Genomic DNA, 19,109 nt, shown 5'->3' on the forward strand with positions numbered 1-19,109 from the left:
AAATAATAATTGATTTTTTTATCCACCCTGTTTAGAATGGTGTACGAGAGGGAGGGGGGTGCTGAACTTTGGCGTCGCACAAGGCGCCACTGAAATTTGGACCCTCGGGGTCCCCTACTGTAGCAGGGCGGCTCTGATCTTGGAAGGAGCACAAAGCCATTGCGATGACTACTAGCCATTGACAGCTGTATCTCCCCCTGAATTGGGCTAATCCTCCTTTGAAGGCAGCCAGGAGGAGACAAAACGGGATTCTCTTTTCTGCATTTTGCATCTGTTGGAAGTTGCAGGAGAACAAGGAAAAAAACTGAAAGGAAGGGAAACTTGGCACGAAAACCGCAGACACGAAGAATGGAAGATTGCCTGCTGTGGGTCTGAAGGGCCATGCCCTTGCCTCTCTCCACCTGGCTTGGGGTGGGCTCCTCTTTTAAATTGTTTTTAATTTTTATCTGTGTTGTTTTAAATGAGACCATCTCGGCTGTGAGCCCTGTGCCTTGCCTGGCTGGCCCTTTCCCATCTGGCCTGGAAGAGTGGAGTGCGGACTGACTCCAGCTACAAAAGCTGCGGCTGTCGAACAGATTCTTGGGCTGGAGCATTGTTTATGGGGGGTTGAGAGAGCTTGTTGCTGTTACTGATATTATTGACAGCCAAATTTATCTGTTGATGGACGACCGCCCTGACTCGGCCCCGGACACACTGACCAGATGCTTGGAAGCTGTGGCGTGGGAGCTGGTTCCTTCGAAGACAGAGGTCCTCTGGCTGGGTCGCGATAACATGGGGTTGGGGGGCCAACTCCCATCTCTTGCAGGGGCTCAATTAGTGACAGCACCTTCTGTCAAGAGCTTGGGTGCAACCTTTGACGCCTCCTTTTTCATGGAGGCGCAGGTTGCAGCCACAGCAAAGGTGGCATTTTTCCATCTCTGCCGTATTAAGCAGTTGGTCCCTTACCTTTCTCACCCTGTCCTGGCCAGAGAGATCCACGGTCACCTCCAGGCTTGACTATTGTAAATCGCTCTACGCGGGGCTGCCCTTGAAGCTGACCCAGAAACTCCAGCGGGTGCAGAATGCCGCGGTGAGGCTCCTTACGGGGTCTTTGCCGCGGGATCACATTCATCCAGTGCTTTACCAACTGCACTGGCTCCGGGTGTAGTACAGGTTTAAGGTGCTGTTTTTGACTTTTGAAGCCCTATGTGACTTGGACCCACATACCTACAGGACTACGTCTCCTGGTATAACCCCCGGGGGACCTTAAGGTCCACAAACGACAACACCTTGGAGGTCCCAAGTCGCAAGGTGGTTAGATTGGTCTCATCTCGGGCCAAGGCCTTTTCAGTACTGGCCCCAACTTGGTGGAACGCTCTGTCACGGGAGACCAGGGCCCTGTGGGACATCTTTCCGCAGGGCCTGCAAGACAGAGCTGTTCCGCCTGGCCTTTGGTTTGGACTCAGTCTGACCCTTATGTTTCCCTCCCCTTATGGTTTTCATCTATGGGCTACTATGAAAATGAGGCTGCATTTTAAATTATATTTTAACCTGTATTTTAAATTGGTTTTTAATTTTTTTTTAATTGTAATTTTACTGGTGTTAGCTGCCCTGAGCCCGGCTCTGGCCGGGGAGGGCGGGGTATAAATAAAAAATTATTGTTATTATTTATTATTATATTTATAATCTTAGATCTTATTTACGTGGAAATTGTTTCCATTTGCTTGTGTACGTTTTGATGTGCTTTATTTATTGTTTATGACTTCTGCTATGTTTGTAATTATGTAAATTTTGTCGTGTTTTAAGCCACCTTGAGCATAGTTTCAAGTATGGAAAGGCGGCAAACAAAACGATGATGATGATGATAATGAAGACTGAAACAGCTACGTTTTAAAAACGAAAAGCCAAATCGAGACTGCAAATAACCCAGATTTGTGGCATGCTTCTGAGAGGCTCCTCAATAATTCTGAGGAATAAGCAGCTGCGGAGGATCGGGGCTGAGGCCGGGGGTGCGAGAACACTTTGCTCAAGGTGGGGCAAAGGTGTGTTTTGTGTGCGCTCGGCCTGGTGTTTGCTCGCCTCAGTTGCCTAATCTTCCACATAATACATCCCTGCAGCCTTATCACTGCTCTTTTATGAAGTGGGCTGTGCCGGATTTATGTATAAGCCAAACAAGCTATAGCTTAGGGCCCCACTCTCTTGGGGGCCCCCAAAAAATGTAAAGGAAAAAAACCTGGATGTACATTTCCAAAATATAAGATAAAAAGCCAATAAAATAAAACCTACATACAGCAACAGTGTTTTGTGTTGTGTTGGCTCCTATATGATGTACATATTTCACTTCTCCTACCTAGGCAGTTATCTTTCCATAAGGCTCAACATTGATGCTTTATTGATGCGACAAAAAACAGCATAAAATACAGTATAAAATGTGAATAACAATAAATTCAGAATTCAAAAATCAATTTAGGGGGAAAATCCATCCAATAAACATTAGATGATCACCAGGGCTAGCTGGCTAAATTAGTCCTATTTGGGCCAGTGAGGAGACCAGGGGAGAATTAGCTGTGGGATCCCAGAGCGGGTAATCTTCATAAAAAGGGGAGGGGGAGGGAAGGAAGGGGAACAAAAGATCAGACTAAGTTCAAATTGAAAGCCAGGTGGAATAGCTCCGTCTTACAGGCCCAGCGGAAGGAGGTTAAATCCTGCAGGGCCCTGGTCTCATGGGACAGAGCATTCCACCAGGTTGGAGCCATCACTGAGAAGGCTCTGGCCCTGGTGGAAGATAATCTGACTTCCTTAGGGCCCAGGACCTCTAAACTATGATTATTCATGGACCTTAAGGTCCTCTGTTTCAGGTTCCAGACAACCAGCACATCCCACTTTGCCACCACAACCTTCATGTTCCAGCAAACAACCCCTGTTTCTTTCCTTTAGATCGTGAGACAAACATGCTTGACGGCTTTCCCTGGGAGGGACACCCACTCTCTGCCGCTGAATCTGAGCAAACGTCAGCCGGGTTTTCCGCAAGGGGACATTTGTTCCAATTCCGCACTAAAGAGCAGGTTTTCTCGGGGAAAGCACCGAGAGGCAACTGGAAAAAAGGTCTCAAGACACAGATCTCGGACACATGCTTTCTAGGCACGGAACAAGCGGGAGTGCCGGCGAGCCCTCGGTGCTAGACGGGCCACGTGTTTCTGTCGTCAGCCAAACACCACGCAAAGGAAGACAGAGAAATCAAGAAGCACAACTCTGTCTGCAATTATGCAAAGGCTCCATTTAAAGACACGGACACTAGGTGGAATGTAGATGTCTCATTTTGTCATTGGGAAGCTCGATATAATTGCCTCCAGAGTTGTGTGAGATGCGTTTATGTTGCAGCACAGAGCTCCATCCTCGGGCAAGGTGTCCCACCCCCTACAAGACCTCTGGGTATAGGGAAGCAAATCCCATAAATAATAACAATAAAACGAAACAGGGACGATAATACCACTACTAAACTACATCGCTGGCCTGTCGTGAGGATTACCTAAAAGTGATGTTATGTACGGCACTCTGGAGTGCTCCATAAACACTAAGAATTATGATGGAGAAGTCAGAAAAATTTAGGTTTTGCAAAATCTAAATGAAAATATACTTGCGACATGCCCAGACATTGTTCACGAGGCACAAATACTGCCTATACCCAGGAAATATCTAGGCATTAACGGCAAACAAAGTAAAGCGTCTTTAATAACCGAATCCATTCAGCTGTTCTATGAACAGCAGGGATTTCCAGAGTCTGAGCAGATGAAGGAGTGACTTGAACACAAAACAAGGCAGAATTCTCACTAGGAGACATTAACCCTTGGCAGTGTCCGTCCGCTCCCCTCAAAAAATAAACACCCTGCCCGATTATCGTCTTCTAACACAGGCCGTCAGGAGTTCTTCCCAAGAGAGCCCCTGCCCCACCTTCTGAAACATGTTTTCTTTTCCCTTTTTTTAAAAAAAAGCTTCTTAAAATATGCTTTAAAAAGCCGAGAATGAAAGAAACATTCGGAAATGTACTCCGTTGCGACCTGCGGGATCGTTCTCTTCTGAGTCACATTCTTCAATATGCTCTTTAGGAGATAACGTTTAAATAAAGAGTGCCAAAATGCCCCGGGAGAAAGACCAGCCAAATATTTCTGCGACCATTTCAGAGATAATTTTGCCTTTGGCCAGAGGCAAGAGATTAAGAGGCTTTTTAAAAAACAACAACAACTAGATACCGACAAGAAAGCATATTTCCACGCATTACTGGCTGAAGAGTCAAAACTTTTCCAAGTTTTTCCTCTGCAAGGCAGCTGTTGAGAAAGGAGAGATTTAAAGTGGAAGGGGCTATATTCTTGACGGTTAATAGTTTAGCGGAAGAAAATGAATGACTGGAGGGTGGAATTTTGCCCTCTCTTATGCTGGCTGCGGCTGATCCAAAATATTTGGGAAGCAGCAGGCCAGAGAAGGCTGCCCTAATGCCAAGAGGCTGTGCAATAGCCCAGCCCACTTTTGCCATAAGCACCGCCTATACAGCGTGATGTCATCACCACACCCACACTCTGATGTCATGCTCTGATGTCATCACCAACACCACACAGGGAAAGGCGGCTTCTGTTTATTACGAAGTTGTAAATCGTCTTAACAAGTCCTCCGACATCTCAACAACAAACCGATAATTGAAGACTGAGCAACAGGAAAACAAATGTAATCCAATTGTCAGAAGGTCGGTGTTTCAATCCATCAACAGTTTAAATCAATAGTTCAATACTTGGTACCAGTGCAAGCACAGCTCCCCTTCGCACTTTTCACAGAATGAACGTGTTGGAAATACTGTATAAAGAGGCTCAAAGTTAAACCCTGATTTGAGGACTGAACTCACATTGCATAAGGTCTCAAGATGCTGATTCGAACCCCAAACTGCTTTTATAGATCAGATCAAGACCCATAGGAGACCAGTATCCTGCCTCCAACAGTGGTCAGCCATTGACATACTCAATAAGTCTCTTTTTCCCTTCCTTGCCTCCTGTCCTGTCATCTGTCCCCCCACCCTGCAAATTGCCTCCATTCTTTTTCCTTGGCTCCCCTCAGCTTTGTATGTCAGCAAAAGCTTCAGCAAATGACTATTGGGGTGGGTGGGGCAAAAGTCAGCAGTCACAGAATCGCAGAGTTGGAAGGGTCATCTATTCCAGCCCCCTGCAATGCAGAAATCTCAACTAAAGCATTCATGACAGGTGGCCATCTAAACTCTGCTGAGAAACCTCCACGGTTCAGAATCTGTTTCAGGGGAGGTTAACACACCTCTGCAGGAAAGACAGGACTGCTGGCCCATGAGGAAGATCAAAAGGAGAGGGAGAAAGAAACCAAAACAGCTCAACAGCGGCAGAGAGGAAAATTACAGCAAGGTGGAAGGCTGCAAGAAGTAAGAAATACTGAAAGCCATATTGCTTGAACCACAACACAGGGAGACAACAACAGAGTCGGGGATGCCCGAGGCGAATGTTTGGGATATACACAGCCCTAACATTGATTTCCTGCTTTCAAAAACCTTGAGGTTCCATTGTGGTCAGCGTCGAACTCTGGAAATGTAGCTTATTACACTAAAAAGACACCTGACAACTGAGTGTCAGCCTCCTTCTGATTGGCATCTGTCTGTCTTGGGAGACAACAGAGGAGTGTGCCTTTGGGGGTGAAGTCAAACTGTTGGAACTTGCAGCGCCTGCTGTGGCTGTAGAGAACAATACAGGAGAGACATGTTTTGTTGCAGCTGGGGCAGACGAAGGGGACCGGTTGTGTTGCTGCAGATGCGCCAGGGAGTTCATTCTCTCTGCACTCCTCCCTGCGGTCATTCCTCCTCCGGTCACTGCCCGACTTGACTCTCTGCCTCCAGGCACCGCACAAGGGATTCCCACATGGCTGATGTTGCCAGCCTTGTTGTCATGTTTGCAGACGTCTTTGAAACGCAGAGTTGGTCTGCCAACAGGCCTGGTCCCTGAAGCCAGCTCCCCATAAGAGCCCATCCTTGGGGATCTTGCCATCTTCCATTCTGAGAACATGACCAAGCCAGCGCAGATGTCGCTGAGACAGAAGTGTGAACATGCTGGGCTTGGGAGAGCACGTCTGTCCTGCCATGTGCTGCTCCTGGTGGTTCTAATCTGCCCACAACTCACTTCCATAAAGCTGCGTGCTCAACACGTAAACCTGGTAGACCTTCATCTTGGACGTTAGCATCGCATTCTCCCATGCCCTTTTGGAGATGCGAGCTGTCGCTGCCTTGCCAATCTGCTTGCCCAGCTCAGCATCCATGGAGAGGAAGAGAAAATCATTGACCACCTCAAGCGTGTGGTCAACAATGCTGATGCGTGGAAGGCTGGAAATGTCCTGAGGTAGGTCTTTGTCAGGCTGATGGTGGGGCCAAATTCTCTGCAGGCTTGGGCAAAACACCTTCTGTATTTCAAAATTCACATGCATCTGCTTAGCCCAAACCAGAGGAACTGGTACCTTCCTGGGAAAGGAGGCAACATCAACCTCAGAACCTAGCGGTTTGATCAAAACGCTTGAAAAGACCTGTTAGGGTCCGCATGCCTGTTTCTCTGCCATTTAGTATCCCATGTTAGATCTGCATGAGGGGTGGACAACTTGACGCTCATCAATATCTAGTTGGGCTACAACTCCCATCATCCCCAACCATTGGCCACACTGGATGATGGGAGTTGGGATCCCAGCGTTGGTCTGGCTCTGGCTACTGTAGGACCACCAGAGAGCCAGTGTAGTGTAGTGGTTAAGAGCAGTAGTCTTGTAATCTGGTGAACTGCTTTCGATTCCCCGCTCCTCCACATGTGGCCACCTTGGGCTAGTCATACTTCTTTGAAGTCTCTCAGCCCCACTCACTTCACAGAGTGTTTGTTGTGGGGGAGGAAGGGAAAGGAGATTGTTAGCCGCTTTGAGACTCCTTAGGGTAGTGATAAAGCAGGATATCAAATCCAAACTCTTCTTCTTCTCCTCCAGAAGAAAAAGCACAAGTGAATTAAATACATGCAAAAGCAAGCCTGTCCACCTGAAGGAAAGCAAATCACGGACACAAAGGAAAGAAAACCACTTTGCCACAAAAAAAAATCCCCAGCCAAATTCCAACCACATTTCCCATTCTTAGCCCTGGGGGAGAGTAAAGACAGCCCCTACCTTTGGCTAAAACATTAAAAATAACATTCCTCGCTGAATATAGAAACCTGCAAATGAAGGAGGGACGTTTCTTTGAGGAGGCAAGAATCTACTCCAGAAAAACTGAAGGCGTAACAAATTAATCTTTAAAAGTGGTGCAGGACTCTGGGTTTGTTTCGCTGTCACAGATTAACATGGCTATCCCTTTGGAAAACAAAACGACGACGCAGGATTGGTGCAGTGACCCATCTTCAGCAAAGTGCCCTCCCTAGCTGCCTAAACAGTTTGGGTGGTACTTGACTACATTTTTAGAATTCGGAATAGGCCCATTGAAATGAATGAACAAGTTAGGTCCATTGACTTCAATGGGTCTTCTCTGAATACAAGTTAGCTGAATACCACCCTTTGTTTTTTAAAGGTTTGCAGAAAACTGGAAAGGAACAGCTGTTACACACAGGGAAATACAGTTTTCCATGTAGGATTTCCTCAGATTTTTAGCACCGGGCAGAAAGAGTGTCTCAAAACCCAAAAGAATTACGGGAGAAGGAAAAGATAAGAAACAAAATAAGGAAAGTCTAAGGAAAATCAGAGATGAAATGTACCTCATTTGAACCGGCTTGAGACTTGTAATGTGAGGGTCATGGGTTCGAGTCTCACCTAGGTCAAAAGATTCTTGCATTGCAGGGGGGTTGGACTAGATGACCCTCGCGGTCCCTTCCAACTCTACAATTCTGTGAAAAGGAAATAATTGTGCATGTGTTGTGTGTCGGTGTGCGACAGAGAGAGAGAGGTGGAGAGAGAGAGAGAGAGAGAGAGAGAGAGAGAGACTTGTTGGTTCCAAGAAATGTCAAAACGCTGGCCAAGAATACACCACAAACGTTATTTAAAGAAGAAGGGGAAAGTTCAGAGAGGCTTAGCTCCAGCTGGTAGCAATTTCTAAGTAACTATTTTTTAACTTGAGCAAAAGGGGCGTATGGGAGAAGAGGCAGCAGAGAGGCTTTAAGTCGGCTCACGTCCTAGGATATAATTTTTAGGTTTTCAATGGGGGTTCGGGAGACTCCCCGGTTAAAAAGGCAACACGGCAACAACATGAGGTTTCAACATGGGGTGCATGTATGGGATTTCTGCCAGGGCGAAGCGGCTGCCCAGAACAGAGCTAATAATATCTAATCCTTGATCATCCCAAAATGCTACGTTATGTTCCCACTGGTCGATGCCAAGACCCAGATCCTATTCTGACCCCCAGGAGGGAAGCAAGAGGAGAGATTCTCAGCGTGGTTTTGCAAAACGCAGTGCCGGCAAGAACCGAGGGAAACGACGGAAGACGGACAAAGGGAGAGCTTCTTCACTCAGTGTCCAGTTAAACGAATTTCCGGAAGCCAAAAGCCACGCAGAATGAAAAATACAACTTGAGATCTGCCTGGCCCCCAAATGGCGACTAGGCGTTCCGTTTTGGTGACTGTAAGCCTGGTTTAAAGATTTGTTTAGCACCTAGCTTATTCAGCTGAGTTAATAATAATAATAATAATAATAATAATAATAATAATAATAATTTATATCTTGCCCTCCCCAGCCGAAGCCGGGCTCAGAGCGGCTAACTACAATAAAATTAACACAGCATTCTAAAATCAATTCATTCTAAAATCAATTCAGAATCAAATTAATGGCAACCATTGGGCTAGAGTTCTATGAGAATTGCCAAGGGAGGGGGTCAGACTGTGCCTTGGCCAAAGGCCTGGTGGAACAGCTCTGTCTTGCAGGCCCTGTGGAAAGATGTCAAATCCCGCAGGGCCCTAGTCTCTTGTGACAGAGCGTTCCACCAGATCGGGGCCATAGCCGAAAAAGCCCTGGCTCTGGTTGAGGCCAGCCTAACCTCCCTGTGGCCCAGGACCTCCAAGATGTTTTTCTTTGAAGACCGTAAGGTCCTCCGTGGGACATACCAGGAGAGGCGGTCCCGTAGGTACAAGGGTCCTAGGCCGTACAGTGGTATCTCGGGTTAAGAACTTAATTCATTCCAGAGGTCCTGAAACTGTTCTTAACCTGAGACACCACTTTAGCTAATGGGGCCTCCTGCTGCCTCTGCGCCGCTGGAGCACAATTTCTGCTCTCATCCTGAAGCAAAGTTCTTAACCCGAGGTAATATTTCTGGGTTAGCAGAGTCTGTAACCAGAAGCGTCTGTAACCTGAGGCGTCTGTAACCTGAGGTACCACTGTATAGGGCTTTAAAGGTTAAAACCAGCACCTTAAACCTGATCCTGTACTCCACCGGGAGCCAGTGCAGCTGGTATAGCACCGGGTGAATGTGATCCCGCGGCGAGGACCCCGTAAGGAGTCTTGCCGCGGCATTCTGCACCCGCTGGAGTTTCTGGGTTAGTCTCAAGGGCAGCCCCACGTAGAGTGAGTTACAATAATCAAGTCTGGAGGTGACCGTCGCGTGGATCACAGTGGCCAGGTCAGGGTAAGAGAGGTAAGGAGTCAACTGCTTAGCCAACTGCTTTCAAACACACTTGGCCTGTGTGTGGTCCTTCTTTGCCCCCCTCCCGCCCCCCTTCCTGCCTTGACCACTTATGATCAGGAGGAGAGACTATGCAACCAGGACAGAAAAGTTACCCATTTATCAGCTGCCGATTTGGAAACGGAGTTGCAACACCGTCCGGCCGCACTGACGAAATGCAAATAGCGAGGGGGAGAGAGGAGGAGGGAGGGAGGGGACGCATTGACCAATGTCCTGCGCAGCCAGGGCACGACCGTCTCCACCCCAAACCTCCGAAAGGCTATCTCCAGGGCAACTTTGGCCCTGTTGGAAGCTGGGTTTGCATCACGCTCTGCGTTTGCGTTCCTCCACCTCCAACACCCCCCAAAATGCACGCGCAGCAAACCCAACAGCTGATCAATTTAAGGCCACAGTCATGCGGTGCATTTAAAGCACTATGATGTCACTATAACAACAACAACAATAATATATTGCTTCTCGCAGGGAGGGAACCGCCAGAAGACCCTCGGAGCTGGACCTCAGTATCCGGGCTGAATGATGGGGGTGGAGACACACCTTCAGGTATACTGGATCGAGGCCATTTAGGGCTTTAAAGGTCAGCACCAACACTTTGAATTGTGCTCGGAAACGTACTGGGAGCCAATGTAGGACCGGTGCTATATGGTCTCAGCGGCAGAGAAGCGAAGTTACAGGGAACCAGGCAGAGGGCCTTCTCGGTAGTGGCGCCCGCACTGTGGAATGTCCTCCCATTAGGTGTCAAAGAAATAAACAACTATCTGACATTTAGAAGACATCTGAAGGCAACCCTGTTTAGGGAAGTTTTTAATGTTTGATGTTTTATTGTGTTCTTAATATTCTGTTGAGCTGCCCAAAGTGGCTGCGGAAACACAGCCAGATGGGTGGGGTATAAATAATAATAATAATAATAATAATAATAATCCAAACGCAGTTGTAAAAGGCAGCTTTTGGAGTGTAGGTCTAGATCTGGAAAAGCCTTTTTATAAAAAGCGTATAGGAGTCACCAAAATAAAGGAAATGTTTGTGCTTTGCAGGATATTTGTGTCATGGATTTTGTTGGAAAGTTACAAACAGCTCTTAATTAATCATAAATAAATAAAAAATACTGAGTAAGATATGGAACAGAGCCAGGCTTCACTGGCTTTTTTTGGCACATTAGTATTAGACATTTTGGAAAGCTATTTCCATGCTGAGAGGTGCAATCCCAGACCCACTTCTATGGGAGTAAGCCCCACTGAATTCAGTAAGACTTAACTTCTGAGAAGACCAAGTTAGGGTTGCGTTGCTTATCTCTGTGCAACGAGCCTTAATGGTTCAAAAGTTTCAATATTTCAGACATTACAAAAAGACCCTTCTGAAACAGAGACTACACACTTTAATCTCCCCTTTCCCCCAGGGATACAGCACATTTCCCCATTTATTCTTACAACAACCCCGCTGAGATACGTTAGAATGAGAGATAGTCTTTGGCCCACGATCGCCCAGTGAGATCACGGCAGGGTAAGGATTTGAACCCGAGTCTCCCTGGTCCTAGTCTGATACTCTAACCACTGCAGCACACTGCCTCACTTCCATGGGATAGAAATGCTGAAACATCTGGGCCAGGAATACCCACACTGTTTCCACATGCTTCATGGTTGAAAACGGCACATCCATTGCAACAAATATTCACATTGTTAGGGGTAGTTTTACTGCTCCTCTTTGTTCTTAAAACTGTATTTTATCGTATTACAATCTGAATTCTGTGGAAGTTGAATGCTAATGCAATATATAATAAAAGAAACAGAAATACAATTAAAAATCCCACAGCACCTAGAACAGCGGTGCATTACAAAAAGATCCCTTTAAGTGGTCCACTGAGACCCTTAGCAATTTTTGAGTGGTCCATGGAGGAAAAAAGTTTGGGTACTAGTGATGGAATACCTCTTCCTTGAACAGCTCTATACATGCTTTATCTACGAATAAATTCCTACTTGATTTATTTTCTCAGGCAACGCAAGCTGAAGAGCCGGTGATGAAAATAAAATTGACCATTCGAGGACAATTGACCGCATGGCAAGAGGTCAGCTTCACCGTGGCAGTGAAAAAACATAGAGATGCACTTTCCAGGAAGAAAATAAGAGTTAATTTGAATATGTTTGTCTGTTTAAACAGCCTGTGACCCAAGTCCGATTGCAATGGCCATTATTTACACAATAAACTAATATTGATCTTGAAAATCAAAGAGGTGTAACATTTAACCGTGGTTTGTTTTCCGTAACGGTTGAGGGCTGTGCCTGAATACCTAAACCGGGGATGGAGAGCCCTTTTCAGTTAGAATCATAGAACTGGAAGGGACCCCAAGAGGCATCTAGTCCAACCCCCTGCAATGTCCATGGGCCACATTCCCTTTCTGGGTAATTCTCTGGGGGCCGCATGTCAAGAGTGGGTGGGGCCAGAGGAAAAGTGGGTGGAGGTGTTAATTTTACCTTTGTACAGCAGGCTACTGTACAGTGGGGAATAAAGGGTGTTAGAGGAGGGGTCACAACTCTGGTGTTGGGCACATCATGCGCCTTCTGGGGTAGTTTATCTAACTTTGATGCCTACCCTGCACTCAGGTCTCACCTGTGGCTCCTGGAAGCTGTCAGCATGAGACACCAACCACACCTAGGGAATGGCTTTGACTGGCCGGCTAAACCAGGTGAGGGTACCCCCAGGTGAGGGTAGCTGATGGGTCTCAAACCCTGGGTGAGCTAGGGAATTCACCTGCATGCAAAGACAGGGTCCTGGAGGATTGACCAGATGAGACCAAGAATGGGTCCAATGGTCAAGAAGGTGGTTTCTGCGTGTCCCATAGATGGAAGTGAGGGGCAGGTGAGGAACGATCAACCTGGGGAGGTAGCCCATCTAGGTGAAGGAAAACTCTCACCCTAAACCTCCACTGCCTTGAAGGACATCTTCAGGAGAAGGAAAGGCTGAGGAGTAAACTCTACACAAATCTGGAGTTCCTAAGGCGGTTGGATGGTGCCTTGTACGTCTCCTTCCAGCAACTCCTGGTGTCAAATGCATTGCTCTGCTTTCCTTTGGACCCCGTCAGTGAGGCTGAGAGGAGGCCTTGTCTTCTGGGCAGCCCAGGACTTCCATGTACACTGCCCAGGCTTGCACCCCGGGGAAGTCACTTCAGTGCTGTTAATGCAGTATAGCCATACCTCGGGTTGAATATGCTTCAAGATGAGCGCTTTTGGGTTGCGCTCCACAGCGACCCAGAAGTAACGGAGCGCGTTACTTCCGGGTTTCACCGCTCGCGCATGTGCAGACGGTCAAAATGATGTCACGCGCATGCGCAGAAGCGGCAAATCGCGACCCGCGCAGTTGTGGGTTGTGTTCGCTTCAGGATGCGAACGGGGCTTCACAACCCACAGCGCCGCGTCTGTGCATGCACGGGCAGCGATTCAGCACTTCTGCGAATGCACAAAGCGTGATTTAGTTTATCTGCTCATGTGCAAGCGCCGAAACCCAGAAGTAACCCATTCCGATACTTCCGGGTTTCGGTGGGTCCATAAGCCAAAAAAATGCAACCTGAAGCGTCTGTAACCTGAGGTATGATTGTAGTTTGATTTCACCCCTGGAAGCTCACTCTGCTGTCTCTTGAGATGGATGGATGCCCACCACAGCAGTAGGCTAGTTCCTATAAACACCCCTCTCCACACAAGGAATCATAGAATTGTAAAGTTGAAGGGGCCACAAGGGTCACCCAATGTGGGTCTCGAATCCATGACCCTTAGGATAAGAGTCTTGTGCTCTTCCATTAGTAAGTTTGAAGGCACGTTCCAGACAGGAAAAAGAAACTCAAGAGTGAGAGGCAGGCCTGGTGAAGGGTGTGGCCTGCACAGAGCCCTGGGGGCCAGATGGGAATGCCTGGAGGGCCACAGTTGGCCCACGAACCACCCAGAATCTGAACCATAGTTCAGAATTGGTCAGAAAGCAGGATTTGAAGGCATGGTCTGCCATTAGCAAGGGTAAACATTCCATCTGCCCAGGAAAAGGTATTTAATCATGCATTCTAGCTTAGCAGTGCGGAGCGGAATCAACAAACTCTGACTCTCCCACTCTGTCCCTTGAAAGTTTCACTTTTCCATTTCTTCGTTTTCTGGCGATTGGTGGGAAAGGAAGAGATCGAACAGTCATATCCAGCGTTTTGCTTTCATTTCTCGCAGGCCTGCCGGGGAACGGCACCGCTTGTGCCATTCAGAAGAAGTCAGGATTGACAGGAATACTTAATAACGGGCAAGGAAAACTTCTCGCTTGCTCTGCGTGATCAGCAGAAGGTCACCACTCTTGCAAGCTGGGGGCTTACATAACTTGCAATTTCTTTGGTACACCCTCTTCGGTGTGGGAGGAACCGAAGAAATTAATTTGGGTCTCTTCGTACAAAAGGGATGGGAGTATTGATTTTAAACTGCTAGAATCACTTCTGCTCATCCTTGGAACTGACAGGAGATTATATAACATACAGGAAGGCGAATGAAACCAAGAAGACTTATTGTTCTTTCTACAGGGTCTACAGTGTAAGGGGGAACGGTATGCAGTAACCTCATCCGAGAGAGGGGGACTGGTCTTTGTCCTCGAAAGACCCTGCAGTCTAAAAATGGCCTGGTTTATTAAACAATGGCTTGGTGTTATGAGAAAACCCTCCCCAGTGGCTGAACCAGGAACCTTGGCTAGTTTTAACTATGGCTTGGCGTCATGTGCGCACACAGCTTCCTTCCTTAACTATGGTCTGCTTGGCTAACCCAAGCTTGGATGCTCTATTGACTACAAAGGCACAAGCAGCAACAAAACAAAACAAAACTTTGGAGAAGGTGAGCCATGGTTTATTTGATCATCTGTAGGACAATTGTTGGGACGTGGGTGGCGCTGTGGGTTAAACCACAGAGCCTAGGACTTGCCGATCAGAAGGTGGGCGGTTCGAATCCCCGCGATGGGGTGAGCTCCCGTTGCTCAGACCCAGCTCCTGCCAACCTAGCAGTTCGAAAGCACGTCAAAGTGCAAGTAGATAAATAGGTACCGCTCCGGCGGGAAGGTAAACGGCGTTTCCGTGTGCTGTTCTGGTTCGCCAGAAGCGGCTTAGTCATGCTGGCCACATGAACTGGAAGCTGTCTGTGGACAAACGCCGGCTCCCTCGGCCTGTAGAGCGAGATGAGCGCGCAACCCCAGAGTCGGTCACGACTGGACCTAATGGTCAGGGGTCCCTTTACCTTTACCTTTAGGACAATTGGTGGTTTACGTGATGGTCTGTTAAACAAACCATGGATTAGAGTTACAGTCAAACCTCGGCTCCCGAGCACCTCTGTTTTGGCACGTTTCGGCTACTGAATGCCGAAAACCCATAAGTAAATGCTCCGGTTTTCAGAAGCCAAATGTGTGACGCGGCTTCCGCTTGAGCACAGGAAGCTCCTGCAGCCAATCGGAAGCCACGCCTCGGTTGTCAAACATTTTGGAAGCCGAACGGGCTTCTGGAACGCATTACGTCCGACAACCGCAGTTTGACTGTATGTGTTGAGCAGGCCAACATGCTAGACCAGGGTGTCTCAAACTTGGGTCTGTTTTTGGACTACAACTCCCATCATCCCTGACCATCCCTGGTCCTGCTAGCTAGGGATGATGGGAGTTGTAGTCCAAAAACAGCTGGAGACCCAAGTTTGGGAAAGCCCCGGGTGAGACAGCAAGGAGAGGGGAAAATAAATGCCGCAAGGATTGAATGTACACAAATGCATGCTTTTTATTCTGATTATAGTTGGGAGAAAGGACGAAATGGCTGTGCCAGGGATGGGGAGGTAGTGACCTTCCACAAAATCTTGGACTCTGACACCCATCAGGGGTGATGGGAACTATAGCGTGGCAACATCTGGAAAACCTCTGGGTTATGCCACTGATGACACAGGAAAGGTGGATACTGTTGAGGGAACTAAAATAAGAGAGAGAGAGATGGTCCCTCAAGCAAGCAAAACTGACCCACAGTCCAAACATTAACTCCTCTTTTCAAGTAACTAGATTATGTTTCACGTCAATGTTTTTCCTCCTTGTCCCACCTCATTTTAGACACTACGAATGTTGACCCAAGGAGAAAAATATTAACTTGCACAGGAAACAAACTGGCAGCCTTTCCAGCTTAGATATGCACGTAGGAAGATGTTTGGATTTGCTTCTACAACAAACACGCATTAAAAACAGCTGGCTTACCTTCCCATTCCCCCCCCCCCTTTTAAAAATATTCACCTGTATTTTAAAGAGAACAAAAAACCAGAGAAGTAGAAGCCGCTGCAGCTGACAGGGCAGATACAGAGTGGAAGGCAAGTTGGTGCCACATGAAAAAATCAACTGCTACAGCTGACTGGGAAAATAGAAGTACTTTCCCCTGAAATGAAGATGTAGTCTGCAACACTGCAACTTGTGGGGATCCAAGGTTCGGGAGGTTCCGGATGGAGAAAAGAAAATACTTCACACGGTATATGGTTAAACTAATAATAATAATAATACATTTATTTATTTATTTATACTCCGCCCTTCCCAGTTCAGAAAACCGGGCTCAAGGCGGCTAACAACAAATTTAAAACACTTTAATTGATGTGACAAAAAACAGCATAAAATACAGTATAAAAGCGTGAATAACAATAAAATCACAATTCAAAAATCAATTTAGGGGGGAAATCCACCCAATAAACATTGGATGATCACCAGGGCTAGCTGGCTGAATTAGTCCTATTTGGGCCAGCGAGGAGACCAGGGCCCTGTGGAAGGAGGTTAAATCCTGCAGGGCCCTGGTCTCATGGGACAGAGCATTCCACCAGGTTGGAGCCACCACTGAGAAGGCCCTGGCCCTGGTGGAGGATAGTCTGATTTCCTTAGGGCCCAGGACCTCTAAACTATGATTATTCATGGACCTTAAGGTCCTCTGCGGGGCATACCAGGAGAGGAGGTCCCGTAAATACTAAGGAACTCCCTGCAGCAGGAGGCAGCGATGGCCAACAACTGGGATGGCTTTAAAAGAGGATTGGACAATTTAATGGAGACGGGGATGGCTACCAATGGCTCCTGGCCAAGTGGCTACGCTCTGCCATTGCGATCAGAGGCAGAAATGCTTCTGAATATCACTTTCTGGGAACCACAGGGAGAGAGAGCCACAGGCCTGATTCAGCGAGCTCTTCTGATGTCCTTACGTTTAAGGGCTTGTGGCATCAGCCCTCCCTTTTCTGAGACTGTATCTGAGCAGCTGTTCCCTCTAATGTAGAATGCAAAGAAGAAGAGGAAAGCAAAAGAGGAAATCTGCCCCAACCACTAAGCGCTGTGCCCATTACAGCGAAGGAAGCCCAGATGTGTCCCCAGAGGTGTGTTGCGATTCCGAGGAACTGCAGAAAGAACACCGAAGGCTTTGTGACGCACAAAAAGACGGCTTCCTGGCAACCCTGCTTTGTTTCAAATAGGAAGTCCCTAACTCTTACGGTAGCCAGATAACGTATGAAGAATGCGTGGGGAATGTCCGGTGCAATTTAAGAAGCAGCTGGTGACTTTTAGAGGTCGGGAGCGAGATGCCAGCACCTTCCAGAGCATTTTGCCGTGACTAAACAAAGCCATCAAAAAACGAAGATCATGGCCACTGGTCCCATCATCTCCTGGCAAATAGAAGGGGAAGAAATGGAGGCAGTGAGAGATTTTACTTTCTTGGGCTCCAAGATCACTTCAGATGGTGACAGCAGCCACGAAATTAAAAGACACCTGCTTCTTGGGAGGAAAGCAATGACAAACCTAGATAGCATCTTAAAAAGCAGAGACATCACCTTGCCAACAAAGGTCCGTTAAAGCTATGGTTTTCCCAGTAGTGATGTATGGAAGTGAGAGCTGGACCATAAAGAAGGCTGATCACCGAAGAATTGATGCTTTAGAATTATGGTGCTGGAGGAGACTCTTGAGAGTCCTTTAATTTTTTTTTTTAAAACCCTGATTTAAACTTTTAAAAATCCATTTTTTAAAAAAACACAACACATTGATTTTTATCCACCCTGGCCGCACCCCAAAGTCAAGTTTGATTGGACTTAACCATCCAGGGGTCCTTTACCTATATCATTCTGTTAGATAGACAAGTGTTGTTGGAATATATTTGCTATTCTCATAATCTTGTTTTTATTTACTGTTAATATCATTTAAACCATTTGCATTATCTATTGGGCCTTCTCTTTTGTTGTAATAACAGTTTGACAGACTTGTACTTTAATTTGACGGGAATACTGAGAAGATGATGGACAGAAATCAACGCCGCTGAAAAAATGCCTTGCCACAAGTCTTGGCGTCCCCCACTTCCCAGGCTGACAACACTCAATGAGGACAGAAATGGGGGCCAGCCCTCGGAGTCAATTAGCGATCGCTCTCAGGTGACAAGCCCACCCCTGGACCTCGCGCTGCTGTGTGTATTTCGGAAAACGAAGCAGCATCAAAACAATTAATAAACACCGAGTTCTAAGAGGGAGAGCGCGCCGACTGAATTATTACTCTCTGGCGCTGAAGGTCTCGAGTTACATGCAAGGTTCTGGGACACAGCCAGCCTTTATATTTTCAGAAACGGGGATCAGCCATTGCTTCTTGATCCAAGAATTCTAGGTGCAACCTGATCCTTGCAGCATCGGCCAGAGGCCTAATTCTGCCTGCAGTCTCCAACTTGGAGAAGAATCTACATGGAGACTTCACGCCTGCAATGTCCAGTCTAATTTTTGCACTTTTCTTTTTTCTTTTTAATGTTGTGCTTAATGTTTTATTTTCTCATATAAGCTCCAATGAAGGTCCATCTACTGTGGAACAGTTCTTTACTGTAACGGTCAAACTTTAGAGAGGAACCCCGTTGTAGTTGAGATTACTGCATTGCAGGGGGTTGGACTAGATGACTCTAGGAGTCCTTTTCCAACTACACAATTCTATGATTCTGCGATTCTATTCTGTGACTTTTTGCTTGGACAGGTGCTGCCCAACCATAATGATAATAATAATATTATTATAATAATTTATTATTTGTACCCCGCCCATCTGTCTGGGTTTCCCCAGCCACTCTTGGCAGCTTCCAACAGAGATTAAAAATACATTAAAATGTCACACATTATAAACTTCCCTAAACAGGGCTGCCTTCAGATGGCTTCTAAATGTTAGGTAGTTGTTTTTCTCTTTGACATCTGGTGGGAGGGCGTTCCACAGGGCGGGTGCCACTACCGAGAAGGCCCTCTGCCTGGTTCCCTGTAGCTTTGCTTCCCGCAGTGAGGGAACAGCCAGAAGGCCCGGCACTGGACCTCAGTGTCCAGGCTGAACAATGTGAGTGGAGACACTCCTTCAGGTATACTGGACCGAGGCCATTTAGGGCTTTAAAGGTCAGCACCAACACTTTGAATTGTGCTCGGAAACGTACTGGGAGCCAATGTAGGTC

General features: G+C 47.1%; 1 protein-coding gene across 6 annotated transcripts in view; it reads right to left on the bottom strand.

Moving 5' to 3' along the window:
• Positions 1–19,109, bottom strand: part of RNF24 (ring finger protein 24) — a 77,488-nt gene that overhangs the window by 23,446 nt on the left and 34,933 nt on the right. The window contains exon 2 of one of the 6 annotated variants that reach the window (XM_083398820.1): positions 7,755–7,883. The exons of 4 other annotated variants lie outside the window; for them this stretch is intronic. In XM_083398820.1, coding sequence (XP_083254946.1) covers positions 7,755–7,831 — 77 coding nt within the window. In that variant the 5' untranslated portion in view covers positions 7,832–7,883. Of the gene's footprint in view, positions 1–7,754; positions 7,884–19,109 lie in introns of those variants that run through there. One more of the 6 variants, XM_083398823.1, reaches the window with a different exon arrangement.

The sequence above is a fragment of the Podarcis tiliguerta genome (assembly GCF_965153285.1).
Source record: "Podarcis tiliguerta genome assembly, chromosome: 9".
Taxonomy (NCBI): domain Eukaryota; kingdom Metazoa; phylum Chordata; class Lepidosauria; order Squamata; family Lacertidae; genus Podarcis; species Podarcis tiliguerta.